Consider the following 15,145-nt stretch of genomic DNA (forward strand, 5'->3'; position numbering starts at 1 on the left):
TTCCAAAGGTAGCTTCAATAATAGATCCATTACAAATCATTTCACCTCCAAGCTCCACTCCGAGGGCAGGTTCCTGCCTGAAACCTCACCCTCCAGGAAACAGCTCGGGGAGGGCGAAGCTGTTTCCAAGACGACCCCTGCAGGACTGACTTCCTTCCAGTTGGTTGTGGTTCTGGCCGTGATGTTACACCCAGGGTTTTTATATAAGTAGGTTTTTTAAGAAGTGGGTAAACTGAGAAAATTGCCAAAATGAATTTTTTGAAATGTATTTTATAACATCTAAATTTCCAGTCAGTTTTATTACCAATTGACCAATTGTACTTTTCTTGTTTAGGAAAGTCATGTTCCAATTTTTTAGCTAAAACCCTCAGATCTAGGATGATTATTCTATTTGAATGCTAGTGCCTTTGCTAAGTAGATATTCTCTTCATACAGGTCTTCTAGAAGTAAGTTTTTCTCATCAGATATAAAGTAGAAGTAGGGTGGTACTTGCTGAGTTATGGCTAGCATAATAATATTTGCTTTATTTTTGTTAAAGTGTTGATTTTTTAATATAGAAAAGTTTTATACTTTTCCCAAATAATACCTATGAGTAGGTTATTCCAAAGGCTATATACATGGTATAAATGCATATAGTGAGTATTTTCTGTAATGAATGCTAACTTGACTGAGGAATGATTAAGATGGAAGAAAATATAAATTAATATCTATAAAATTCATTTAGAAATTTTCACTTTTGGCATTAGGCAGGCTGTTAGGATTTCTTTTGTGAGTAAATAGAAATCAGGAGATTAATTATTTGAAAATATATGTTATTACCCAGTTTGTGAGATTATAGTCATCTCTTATTGTATAGAAAATTGTAGCCAACTTTAAAAATTTTTAAATTAGAAACTGGTAAATTAGGAGATAGATTGATGTAGATTTATAGACAGATTCAAAATTATGGAAATTCTAAGGAAACAACCCTCAAAATTTTTGTTGTTGGTTGTTTGTAGTTTTAGGATGTCAGTCCCTTCTCTTTTCACTAGTGTTTAGTACCTTCTCTAAAGACAAAGGTCATTCATAGGTAAGGCCACCAGAAATCCTGAACTGAAAAAGCCAATAGTACAGAGAAGCTTTGGGCTGACAGCTTCCAACCCCATGACCCCTGCAGGAATCACAACATGGCCCAGAGACCATATTTAGTACGATAGTGCACCAAAGCCCCTTTTTGATTGAAAGTCAATGGTGAGAGTGGAGGGCAAAACAGTACATTTATTTTAAGAGAATAATGTGGACCAGCTTTTTTATTATTATTTTTAAGTTAATCCTTAAGGTAAGTTTTCCATTGATGTTTAGAGAGAGTTGAAGGGAGGGTAAGAGAAGAGAGAGAGAAACATTGATGTGAAAGAGACATATTGATTGGTTGTCTCCTGCACATGCCCCTACTGGAGCCAGGATCGAGTCTGCAACTGAGGTACATGATCTTAACCTGAATCGAACCCACAACCCTTCAGGTCACAAGCCAATACTCTAAGCCAGTGATGGTGAACCTTTTGAGCTTGACATGTCAGCATTTTGAAAAACCCTAACTTAACTCTGGTGCCGTGTCACATATAGAAATTTTTTGATATTTGCAACCATAGTAAAACAAAGACTTACATTTTTGATATTTATTTTATATATTTAAATGCCATTTAACAAAGAAAAATCAACCAAAAAAATGAGTTTGCGTGTCACCTCTGACACACTTGTCATAGGTTCGCCATCACTGCTCTAAGCACTGAGAAACTGGCAAGGGCCAGACCAGCTTTTTAAGTGAAAAAATTAGGGACCTACACATATCCTATAAATAATTAGCAATGGTCTAGAATGCAAACTATAAAAATGAATCAGGGACATTAACCAACAAATTTCCATTACTGGTACTATTTGGTACCATGTCTGCCAGCAGGCCCTACTGTTCACCTTTTGTGTGGGATGGCCCATGTCTTAGCACTGCTTATTGTCCAGCCATCCTAATTTAAGCAGGAGTGTTAAGTCATTACTTTTACAGTCAACAGATTCATCCTACTTTATGTTGAAAACACGATTATATTTTCTTTTTTAATCACCTGAGAATATGTTTTTTTTACATTGATTTTATCTTACTTTTTAAATCCTCATCTGAAGATATGATTTTCATTGATTCTAAAGAGAGAGGAAAGGGGTCGGGGGGGAGAGATATGAGAAAGAAACATCAATCAGTTGCCTCATATGTACCCTGACCAGGGATTGAACCTGCAACCTAGATATGTGCCCTGACTGGGAATCAAACCCATAACCTTATTGGTGCACAGGAAAATGCTCCAACCAACTGAATGATGTGGCTAGGGTGAAAACATAACTTTCATTTAAAAAAAATAAATAAACGTGAGAGCAATATCTTATTTATAATAGTGGTGTGCCAGAAAATTCCTTTGTCTTGCTTTTGGGATTAAAGTGGTTGCATATAACATTTTTCCATTAAGAGCATGGAGCCAGATTGCCTGTGTTCATATCCTTCCTCAGCCACCACCTCACTCTGAGACTCTGGATCTCTCTCTGCCTCTGATACCTTACCTGTAAAATGGAGATGATGATAGTTTCTACATCATAGGTGGTTCTGGATTATAGGACTTTGCATATCTAAACAGCTTAGAATAATGCTTTAATGTATGCTATACAAGTAGTTGCTGCTGCTATTTCTCTTAGTACAGAAAGCTTTCTTAAAGTCCATTTAATGTGTTTATTTGAGTTTTTTATTTGTGTGTTTCATTTGTATTTTGATTGTAATCTTGCTTTATAGTTTCATTTTTTCTCCTTTTACCTGTGGACCATATTTTGACACAAATGATGGCATGTGTGGTACTTCAGTACTGTGCTATCAGTAGGTGATCAAAGTTATCCCTTTGTTTTACGTTATTTTGCCGTTTCAAAGAAACATTTTAATTGATGTTTTGGTGTAGTTAAGAAAGGATGAATTTTTCCAAGCATTCATTGGAATCTTAAGACGTGGCAAATATTTACATATCCTTGGAAACCAGAGTATTGAGAGTTGAATTGATGCATTTCACTTCATATTGTTTAAATTTAAATATTAGGTTTGGGGCAAGATGAAAAGACGCTGCTAATAACGAATATTGACATGGAGCCATGCACAGTAGACCCTCAACTAAGGATTATTCTTCAGTGGCTCGTGGCCTCTGAGGCTGAAGTTGCAGAACTTTCTTTTCATGACTCAGCAAAGAAAGAGTTTATACAAGTAAGTATCTGCCTTATAGGGTGGTTGTGAAGATATATTTAGTACATGATGTTCTGTGTCAACTGGTTGATCTAATAAGATAACTCATCGATAGTAGAGTGATTAAATGTGTAGGCAATAGAGTCTGATAGTTGGGCTCATATATCAGCCCTGCTACTCTCTAGCTGTGTAACCTTGGGCAAGTTCACCAATTTCCAATCTGCACTGTGGAAGTGAATATAGAATTTACAGAGGTTTGTGAGGATTTAATATAATACTGTAAAGAATGCTTAATCTAGTGCCTGGTACATCCTAAGTTCTCAAAGTTAGGTGCCATTAATAAACATTTCAGGTGTTTCTATGAAAAGATTGAGTTTTTCTTTGTATTAAATTGATTTATAATTGTGCCTAGTACTTCATTTGTCTCTTTCTCTGTTAATTCAGTTTCATTAGTGTGAGGAGCTAGCAAAATCAAAAATCAGTAGAAGTTTAAGTTCTAATAAGGGACAATGGACCTGTTTAATAAGGTTCTAATAAAACATTCAGATTTGATGCACTAATAGGATATTTTTATTGAGAACGTACTGTATACCAAGCACCTTGTTAGTCAAGATTTTCAGTTTACTGCACAAACCAGCATTTGGGAATCATTACCACAGTTCTTTTATCTCAAGTATCCAAAAAATAATGCGCATATTTGCTAAAGAAATATAATGGTCTGTTATTGCAACAAAAAACTGTATTTTCATTAAACATTTTTTTTTTTCGGTTTAGATTCTTAACATTTTTGGCTCAGAATGTTTCTTATCAGAACTTTGGTTTAATTTATTTGTAAGGTATAGAATAGTCTAATGAATAACCAATGTAAATTGCTCAATAATAACAAAAAAGGAACTGCCCAGTTTCTCGTGATTCCTGGTTCAGAATTTACAAAAGTATTGTTGGAAGAAATGTGTGAAAAAGATATTATGAAAAAATAGTGGGTTTTTGTTGTTTGTTTTTACTTAGATATTTTGGTGGGTTTTTTTTTTTTCAGTTTAGGTCTCTGTTTTTGGGCAAAGGGAGAAATAAGACAGAAAGTGATGCTCAGGAAATAAACTGTCAAGAAGAAAGAATGGGTAGGAAAAATGTTAGAAATGACCTCAGGGAGCAAACATTTTCAGGTCATTTAGTCTTAGATAAACTGAGGGCTAAGAAAGGCCAGCAGCAGAGCTGAGTGTGATAGCGCTTGAGTTAGGGGACCTTGTCCCTATATTCTGCCTTGTCAGAAAATATATTGCCAGTTCCTCAAAAAGTTAAACATAGCAAAAAAAAAAAAAGTTAAACATAGCATTATTATATAACGCAGCAATTCCACTCCTAAGTATATGAATGTTGTCCATTGCAACATTGTTCATAATAGATTAACAGTGGAAACATCTTTAGTGTCTATTAACTAATGAATGGATAAATAAAATATGGCATATCCATGCAATGGAACATAATCCATCAATAAAAAGGAATGAAGTAGGTACATGCTACACCATGGAGGAACCTTGAAATTATTGTGCCAAGTGAAAGAAGCTGGTCATAATAGATCATGTGATATAAATAATAATTTCATATAAATGACCTCATTTATATGAAATGGCCAAAATAGACAAATAGAGACACAAAGTAGATTAGTGATTCTCTAGAGTTGAGGGGATTGGAAGAAATTGGAAGTGATTACTAATGTGTAGGGCTTTCCTTGTGGTGTGATAAAATGTTCTGATATTGGTTGTGGTGCTGGTTGCATTCAACTCAGTGAATAATACTAAAAACCATCAACAGGTACACTTTTAAAAGAGTGAATTGCATGGTATGTGAATTATATTTTTATTGAGGTATATTCAAAAGCTATTTTTTAAAAGGCTAAGCATATTTACATTACAAAAATTAAAGTAGTTTTTACAGAACTAAATAGAAAAAAAGTGAAGATGTTCTGATTGGTGACGATAGAGATTTATTTAAACCTGTATTTATTAACTTTTTAAAAATCCTCACTAGAAGATATGTTTATTGATTTTAATCAAGAGAGCAAGGGGAAGAGAGAGAATGAAGGAGAGGGAGAAACATCATTGGGTGCCTCCCATATGCATCCTGACCGGGAATTGAACCCTAAACCTTTTGGTGGTGTGCATAATGACACTTTAATCAACAGAGCCACCGGGCCAGAACTATTTACTTTTTTTTATTGAGGTATAATTGATATATAATATTATATTAGTTTCAGGTATACAACATCATATATACTGTATTGTGAAATGATGACCACAGTATTTTACTTTTTGTGTTGTTTTTTTTAAAACATTAACATTTCTTAACTTAGAAAACCATGTTTCCTTTGAGGCTAGAGTGTGTATTCCAAAAACATACACCACACTATATGTTGTGGAAGGAAAATCCACATCCTTTTATTAAGCTTGACATTGCCTTTACTATTTTATGTTTCTACTTGAGGGTGTGGCAGATGTATTTAGTTAGGTTAAGAATTTCCTGTAGAAATGTAGCTCTATACTCCCACACAGGATATTTGCTTGGTGTGGTTATTGGAGTTCTGTCTCCAGCAATGCCAAAGTGTCATTCTGTGGAGGAGATGTGTTTATAAAGGGCAGGAAAGGAAAATGTTTAATTTGTGTAAAGTGGTGGTTAGGGAGAAAACTTTGTTATAACTGGGAAACAATATTTTATTACAGACAAGATTCTTAGATTTCGCTGATGTTAATAAAAATGAAAATTTTATTGTTATAAAATTATTTTTGGTTAATGTTTGACATATCTTTCTGTCTTATTAGCTTTCAAAACAATTACAAGAAAAAGGATGGAAAGTGGGAGACCTCCTGCAGGCTGTGCTTAACTACTATGAGGTGTTGGAAAAGACTTCCAGTGAGGAGAAATGCAAGTCACTGTATGATTGGCTCTTGGAAAACGCATAGAACAAATTCCAAACCAGTTTATGTTTATTATTTGTTTTAGGAGAGGAAGAAACAGATAAAGACACATAGAAAAAAATTTGAATAGTGAATATTGACATTTAAAGTAAATTGGGGGAAAGTAAATACAGCTTTTTAAGCTCCTGTGTCATCACATACTATATATAGTTCATACTTTTGTAATCTCTGTCAAATATTATCTTCAGTCTTCTATACACATGTGTAATATGTTAAAAACCTAAGAACGTATTTGAAGGAAGGTCTAACCATGAGGTTTTCAGGGACATTGATGTCATTCTTTTTACATCCAAATTGTGCTGCTAAAAACTGCACTGAGGTAGCTAAGGATAGGTGCCAGGGATAAAGAGTTAGAATTTGCTCCTTTGTAAACAAGTGGTATCCTATTAATAACTAATTTGACATAAAAAAAGAGCATTGGAGCTGATTTTTTTCTGGTAGTTTTGGACTCATTTTTAAAAGTCAATTTTATTTTCAAAGCTCAGCTATTGGTAGGTTTTTGAATCCCTCAAACTATTTAATTCCTTAGGAACATTAATATTTTAGGTTTCTGTTAATACTGTAAATGATACTTTTCTCAGCCTTTCATCAAAGTACATTATTTCCATTCGTTCTGGCAGGAAAGTGAGTGTGTGAGTGTGTGTGTGTATGTGTGTGTGTGAGTGTGTGTGTGTGTGAGTGTGTGAGTGTGTGTAAAGGAGTACTTTAACCTTGCTAGTGGTTTGTGCCCTCTTTTATTTTAATATTTTCTTGGTTAGAAATTCACTATTGATATTAAAAGGTGCTTTAAAATGTCTGTAAAGATTGTGCAGCAAAAAATTTTATTTCTTTTTTTGACTATTTGGGGTCCCCAACTTATTCTATAAATTAAAATAAAGTTGGAAAACATGTTGAAATTTTAAAAATTAATCTTAATAGGGAAATGCATTTTTGAAAACCTCTCCTCTTGAGCAAGGATAAGTTTTTTCTAGGGGAAAATAAGGATCCTCCTGTGATAAAATCTATCTGCACTATTTTGTAAAGACCTCTGACATGATCCTTTTGGGCTCTACATTTCCTACTGCTTTAGTTTTAGAAACTGCAAGTTGATTTGACTAGAGGACCAAGATTGTGTCTTGGTTTTTGTATTGGAGGGTGTGCATGTGTGAATTTTTTGGTTCTTCCATGATTGGATTTTGCAATCTAGAGTAAATCACTTTTTTCTGGGGGCTTTGGTTTTGCTTTAATTCATTTTATTTTTTTTCCCTGGGCACTGACTTTTTTTGGAAGCTGCACATAGTGTAGAAGCCATAGCACCTGCCATGGGACAAGGACTAGGGGTACTTACGTTAATTTGAATTAATAATTATAGTAGAGAAATGTATTTTATAATGAAAGAGTCAAATTTGCTTTTTAAGAAAATGCCAAGAGCTATTTAAATATTTTGAGGTTATATTGCAAGCTTTGGTTTTTCTCAATTTAAGATAAAGAGCAGGCCTTGAAAATAAATTTTCCTCAAGTTTCTTTAAGTATTTTTTAAGGTGGAGAAATGCAGGAAATGTATATAGCCAGAATTGCTTCTGCCTTTAGCTTCTTCGAACTTGAGATACAGCAGCACTGGCCTGGGTTTTTTAATGTTAGGAGCTTTGTTGTTAATTATAACACTTGTTAACTGATTATTAAGTTTGGATTGAATTTTTACAAATGTGTAACTGTCATTGTGTTTAGAAACTTCAGTGTATGTTTGGTTTTGATTAACAGCAAACTGAGTTCTCAATTTCTTTTAACCTAAAGTGAGAATATATTTTGTAAAATGTGCTTGAAAATGTTTATGTTTATTTCTTGTGGTAATAGTCATTTTGAGGTAAGATTTTCCTCAGCTCCTTTTCTCCTTTGCAGTTTCATGGAGCTGTGCTGTTTTCTGAGTTCTCTTAGTTAGCCTCCACTTATGTCAGCCCAGTCATTAGGTATTGGCATGCCTAATAATAATCATAGAGAAGTCCACACTTGTATCAGTTCAGTGCAGGGACATAGAGAAAATGTGAAGTATTGGCAGATGTGAAAAGAAGCCTTCTTACTTAGAAAACATTTGTGTTTAGAGCAGTATTTTTATCAAGTACAGTCTAAATTTACTTTCTTTGAAGACACTTTGTGATTTTTCCAAAGACATTCTAGATCCCTTTGGTTGCTCATTCTTCAGAACAGCTGTTTTTTGAAGATAGCTCTGTCTTATTTTAATACAAATCTACTTGACATATTTATATTATAATATTGTATTAATGCCATTCTGTAGATTTTCACTCTTATGAAATATCTTATTCAGAACTGTTAAAATTGTGATGTGCATTGAGTTGAATTTTCTTTATCACATTTAGAGCCATTGAAGGATCTGTAGAAAGTGAATGAGGCCTCTGATAAGGGGTTTTTAGAACATTATTTTAGACTGAAATGTGGCAAGTCTTTCATAGTCTTCTTTTCTCAAGATAAGTTTAAATTTTTAGATATTATTAATGTTGATTTTGAAAATATGTACAGATTTATACAAAAGAAATGATTCATTTATAAATCACAGAAGAAAATTACAATATTTGTTGGATGGTTTGATACAATTTAATGGAATAAAACCTTTGAAAGTATTCACTCAGTGAATATATGTGATGACTGACATCTTTATACTTTGAAAAATGTTTCACTTACCCTTTCAGATATTTGATATGAATTAATTAAATTCATAATACTTTCATTATGGTTAAATAAGTGGTTTATGTTATTGATAAGAGAGTTTACTTACTAAATGCACCCTTTATGAAATGAAAGGTGGTTTACCCAGTGACTTTGACATTAGTGCACATTCCCCAGAGGCAAACTTGAGTCACCATCAGAGTCCAGACCCAGATGTTTTCTTAGTTAATTATTTAGCTAATATTATTCTTCCACAATTAATGTTATCAATTTCCCATCAGTATATTGCTTAAATTTTATATTTTTCAATGGAAACTTTCCAACAAATTTTTTAAAAATGACACATCCATACTCAAACTGTAGGGATAATACTTTTATTTAAAACCCTATCCATCTGTCACCAGCACAAAAGAGTTAGAGCTTCAGTGGGAATTATGAAATTGTACTAAAGTGAAATACATTTTTTTCTCATTTGTAGCAAAAGACCCTATGCAGTTACTCACTATTTCTGCTCTGAAGAAGCAGATACAGTGTTAGCCACTCTTGTCACTTTATTTATTTATTTTTTTTACCATCCATGTACATTCCTTTCACAAGGTTAGAATTATAGTTGTAGAAGTTCATTGTTTTATTTTTGTTGTAATGTTTGAATACTATTTAATATCAGGTTTAATATTGCTGGATTTGCTATCTTTGGTTACTTGTGCAGTGTTAAAAGTAATTCACATTCTTATTTAATGTATCAGATATATAGCAAAAGCAGCTTTAAATAATTGTAGTTGTTTATTTGACTGTGCTGAATTACTATATTAAGACCTTGTATTGTATAACAGTAACTTCTTTTTGCTTTTCAGTAATTTAATATGTTCATTTACCGAAATATGAACTTTAGGACGCACTAAAATTTTGTTTCAGCAGTGGTTCAAAATAAACATTTCAAAAATCACTTCTGTAATAATTCTCAGTTCTTTTATCTTCCATCAGTTGTTTAAGTCTGTGATTTTTCCCCTTCCACCTAAGAATTCTCCAATAAACTTACAAAATGCCTGACCTTGGTTTCATTGTATAATATCTTATTAACTACTCTGTACTGAACTAAAACAAGGGCATACAAGAGGAACTGCTGTAATAGAAGACACATCAAACAATCTCAGTGCTTCTAACATGGTTTTCCAGAACAAGAGAAGTTAGGAATGAATATATATATATTTAAGTGCTCACCTGAGGACATGTTTATTGATGAGAGAAAGAGAGACAGAGACAGAGACAGAGACAGAGAGAGAGAGAGAGGGAGAGAGAGAGAGAGAGAAGAGAGAAAGAGAGAGAGAAACATCGATGTGAGAGAACTGGGGATCGAATCTGCAACCTTTTGGTGTACGCAACATGCCCTAAACAACTGAGCTACCTGGCTAGGGCAAGAATATTTTTAATTGGACACTGGATTCTAACTACTTATTTAGGTGCTCCTGGATTCTGACACCGTGATTTGAAAGGTTATTTGTCTAATCAGATTTGGATTTTAGTACAAAGTAGATCAAGCATGTCAAACTCCCAGACCGCATGCAGCCCACCGATATAATGGTATGTAAGAAACGTTTTAATAAAAATTTCGTAACTTAATTTTCAGAATATCTTGTTATACATAATTATTAATAACGAACTACAACATCCGCTAATGACTGATTACTATAATCGTGTTGCATTCATTTCCCTTATGTGCCTTACATGCAGGCACACCATTTCTCTCCACTAATACTAGCAGCGAATATTTTAGCAGCTGATTGCCACATCATTAGTCTTGGACTGACTTGTTTGGTGTGCGCAACAGGAAATATTTTGCTTTCGGAGAACAAGAAAAATAGGTTTATTTGTGTTATGCTTATTACTTTGTGCAGTTATTCAGTGTCTGGTAAGTTAATGTTTAAGAAAAAATAATTTTTATTAAAATATTCAATTATTTTATGTTAACAGTTACTCATTTATTTCAGCTCTTTGTATTCAACATGTCTCTTTCAAAATAAACCTATGTTTCTATGAAAATTGAAGCTTTTGTTTTTTTACAACCCACATAAACTTAAATCTTTTTTATCTGGCCTGTGTTAGCCTTTGAGTTTGACATGTTTGAACTAGAATATTTTGGTTGACTTCTCTATGAGTGTGTTATGAAATAATTCTGGTGTGGGTTGAACCCTCCTTCCATAGAACATAGGGATCAAACCTCTATTATGCCATGAAGCATAAAGCACTTAAAAGTTAGATGCTGTTAATTTATTACAAATGGAATTTGACTTTCTTAAGTATTTTAAGCCTTAGAAATGAGGGAATGATTTTTCTAGTTTTTCAGGAATGTTTCGAAATGCCAAGAAATTATAACAAACAATGGCTTTGGGTGTGAGTGCATCCCAGTCAATACAACAATTTAAAAATTCTGAGAAAAGGTTAGCAAGATTACTTTGACTGCAGTTCCAAAATTTGAACAATTTTGCACATTGGGATTATTTGTGATCTGTGTCCTAGCTGGGATAGAGAGGAGGGTAAGGGACAGGTCTTGATGAAATACTTCAGATTTTTGAAAGTGGACAGATGGAGAGGAGTCACATATCCAAGGATGAATATGCCTTTGGGGTTCTTATGCGAAAAGTTAAAGAGTAAACATCAGCCCTTTTTGCAGCAGTATGTTTATAGCAGGAACAAAAGAATGCGTGAAGGTGATTCCTTGGGGGTGATCATTGCATTTTTTTCCTCCATCCTTTGTAGTTTTGTAATCACCTTTTTGTGTTTTAGGTTAAGGAGGGTAATGCGTTAGATTGAAGAGAAATATAAAAGAATTTATATTTTATGAAGCCCCTGAATTTGATATTTTAGCTCCTCACTCCCCTTCCCCCATACCTCTTCTTTTAAACAGACACCACTTCTCTCATTTCTGTTGCCCGCAGGGCCCTGTCCGTGTTTAAGCTGCAACCTCTGACGTAAAGCAAATGAGGTAATATGCTTAGAAAATTTGAAAGATGTTCCAGCAATTTTTCCATTCTCTAGGATTGCTTGAAGGGGGAAGGAAGATTTTAGAAATTATAGACTTGCTGAGTCCATTTCTCCTGAGAAGAAAGCGTATCATAATTGTTGAAAGCATATTGTTTTAGTATAGAGAAGAAAGAAGGGAGAGGCTGCATAGGTTTACCAAGAGCAGAGTCTGTCAGATTTACATTTTCTTTTTCAATAGAGTTATTATACGGAGACATAGTATCTGTGTTTTAATGAGGCATTTTACATGGAGGAAAGGAATGAACATCTGTGGCCTCCTGGCTTTTTGAGAACATGTTCCCAGAGACCTGTAGTCAATAGTTCAGAACCCACCGGGCAGGTCAGCACTGTGAGGCGCCATAGGCCATTGGTGCATGGCTTTTTATACTGCCTTGGGTGAAGACTGTTGGAAATCTGTCGGTCAGGGGTGTGAAAGAACATTATGATCATTACCCAGTAACCATATCAAGGAATAATAATTAAGTAGAACTGAAGTAAACTGGGAGCAGACAAGGGACTTCAAAGTCTATTTTTCTTTGTCTTGATGACTGAACCATGATTTGACATTTTCCTTCAAAGGTAGGAAGGTTCTATGTTTACACACTGCTCTTTTACAACTATAGGCTTGAATATTTTACTTCAAATGCTATATTTTTATGGCTTTCTTGATATACAGTTACTTTCCTCCCTTTTAACATAAATTCTATGAACCCAGAAGTTGATGCTTAGAAATTCTATAAAGGCTTAAAATGCTGTGGACTCAGAATAAGGCTGTTAGGAAGAAAGAGAAGCTGCCAGAATTATTTACACCTGAAATCAACCTCGTTTCTGTTTATAATGATGGGTTTTTGTGGGGCAGGAGGACATGGATTCCAGGGAGATTGAAATGTTACAATAGCTTTTCCAACCTGTAAGTCTGTGTTACTGAGTCAACCTCAGGTACATGTAGCAAATGTTGGGAAGGCCCTTAAGTTGCCTAAGTTTGGGGAAGCCAATAGACCTCTTCATTGGCCCTGAACCCCAAGAAGCCACGGCTTCCAGAAGGAGAGGGCCCTGGTTCAGTGGCAGAGTCTGCCGTTGACACAGCTGGTGAGATACACAGTCAGTGTGTGGAGTGAAAATCAGATCCCATAAGACCTCACTAGGCCCAAATGGTTAAGTGCTATAATAATGTGGGAGGTAAATCGTGGTCCTGCCTAAGTACAGGGTAGTGGAACATGAGAAACCCTCAGGCATGTGTCAGGATCCTAAGAGGCTGCAGAGAGAAAGTATGTCGGTGCCAATGCCCTGTTGGGAGTGGGAATATGTTTGAATGAAAAAGAAAAGCTCAACATTTATTGACACCCCCTCCCCCATTGGTCTTTATGGAGCTTATTCTTTAGTGAAGAAGAGTCTTTTTAAAAAAAATGTTTTTATTGATTTCAGAGTGAGGAATGGAGAGGGGGAGAGAGATAGAAACATCAATGATGAGAGAGAATCATCCATTGGCTGCCTCCTGTACTCCCTCTAATGAGGATTGAGCCTATAGCCCAGGCATGTGCCCTGACTGGGAATCAAACTGTGACCTCCTGGTTCATAGGTCAGTGATCAACCATTGAGCCACACCAGCCGGACAAGAAGAATCTTTAAATGAACAATTTAAATTCTGTTGTAGGAGCCTAAAACAGAGGAACTTAGGGCTTTCCTGAAGATGTGAGGCTGAGGCTTAGGCTAGGTTTGAGCTTAGTAGGTCCCAACCAGGCAGGAAGTTAGGGGTGGAGGGGAGTGGGAGAGTTGCTCCAATACAGCCAGCAAGCACCCTGAGGGGAAGAGGCTCGTGACTTATTTGAAGAACCAAAAACCAGTTTTGCTACAGCATGAGGAGTTGTGACAAATCTTGAAAACAGCTTCTTAGCTAGCTCTTACTCAGATGCTTAATGAAAGTGTTTGTAGTTTTCTGTACTGCAGTGGAATGCAGTTTTTCTACTGCAGTAGTTGGTTTTAAGCCCGGGGCATGGTAGATGATAGTCTTACTTGACCCTGTGCTATTCAGACCATGCCTAGTCCAGATACCATCTTACAAAGAAGAGAAATAATGTGAACCGTCCACATCCATAACAGCCTAATATGAGGGAGCTAAAAATATTATCAGTTGAGTTTTCACTGAAGGAAAAAGGCTGTTTGGGCTTGGAGAAGGAAAGGTGTGGAGGCTTTCAGTGTAGACAGATGGAAACTTGTCACCCTAGAAGACAGGGTAAGTACTGGAGTTAGAAGTTAGTGGCAGATTCAGTTAGCTCTTCAAAAATTGTACTAGATCCCCTTCATGAAAAAGGTGTTGTCCTTGGAGATGTGCTGCAGTGCTGGCTTATCACTTCCGCAGGTTTTGAAAAGTTCATAACTTTAGATTAAGTGACAACCATTCCCATACACTATTTTTTTCTGTGGCAGTTTAGGAAAGTAAGAACATAGGTTCTGGGGTCAAAAGAACTTGATTTAAAATTGTAGCTCTGCCACTTGAGACCTATTTGTATGATATGGAACAAAGGACTAGAATGATGGTACTTTTTCTTGGGTGTGTGTGTGGGGGGGATCCTTTTCTGTCAGGTGCCTGGGGGCACAACTAGTTTGGGAGCTCTTTAAATTGAGGTTTCCTGGGTCACCAGGGCAGCTTGATGGTGCTGCCCTCCAGGCCGCGGCCTGCATATGGAGAGTGCAGCCCTGGGAGCAACGACCTGAAGAGGTGGTTTGTCATGTTGGTGGGTGGAGAGGATTGCCTTTTGCCTGTCTAGCCCTATGAGGCTGCCAGAATATTACTCTGTTTTTTTGTCAGGTTTGGCAATTATTCTGGGACACACACAAAAAAAGGTATTGAATGCTGGGTTTACCTCCTAGGGTCCTTTGTTTTTGTTGGATTTTGACTCACTGACTCCTCAATATCTTATTAGCTTTCAAGATGTTTTAATATTTTTTATTCACCTTCCTCTCCCAGGTAACTGTAATATTTTAATTTACATGTAGTACTTAAATGTTTTCTTCTCCATATGCTTTAATATTGATATCCCTTTCACTTTTGTCTATATTTTATCTTTTGAGAGGGTTATAAGTGCATATGTTATTAAATTATCCTATCTAATAAAAGAGAAACATGGTAATTGGCGTACGACCGCTACCCTTCCCATTGGCTAATCAGCGAGATATGCAAATTAACTGTCAGCCAAGATGGCAGGCGGCAGCCAGGCAGCTTGAAACTAACATGAGGCTTGCTTGC

The 15,145-nt window shown here is 35.5% G+C and overlaps 1 protein-coding gene across 5 annotated transcripts in view; it reads left to right on the top strand.

Moving 5' to 3' along the window:
• AKAP11 (A-kinase anchoring protein 11) overlaps nt 1-9,924 on the top strand; it is a 75,115-nt gene extending 65,191 nt beyond the window's left edge. For all 5 annotated transcript variants that reach the window (XM_006752966.2, XM_006752964.2, XM_015559507.1 and 2 more), the window contains 2 exons: nt 3,105-3,265; nt 6,061-9,924. In XM_006752966.2, coding sequence (XP_006753029.1) covers nt 3,105-3,265; nt 6,061-6,201 — 302 coding nt within the window. In that variant the 3' untranslated portion in view covers nt 6,202-9,924. The remainder of the gene's footprint in view (nt 1-3,104; nt 3,266-6,060) is intronic.
• The last annotated feature ends 5,221 nt before the right edge of the window (nt 9,925-15,145 follow it).

The sequence above is a fragment of the Myotis davidii genome, unplaced genomic scaffold (assembly GCF_000327345.1).
Source record: "Myotis davidii unplaced genomic scaffold, ASM32734v1 scaffold70, whole genome shotgun sequence".
Lineage (NCBI taxonomy): Eukaryota > Metazoa > Chordata > Mammalia > Chiroptera > Vespertilionidae > Myotis > Myotis davidii.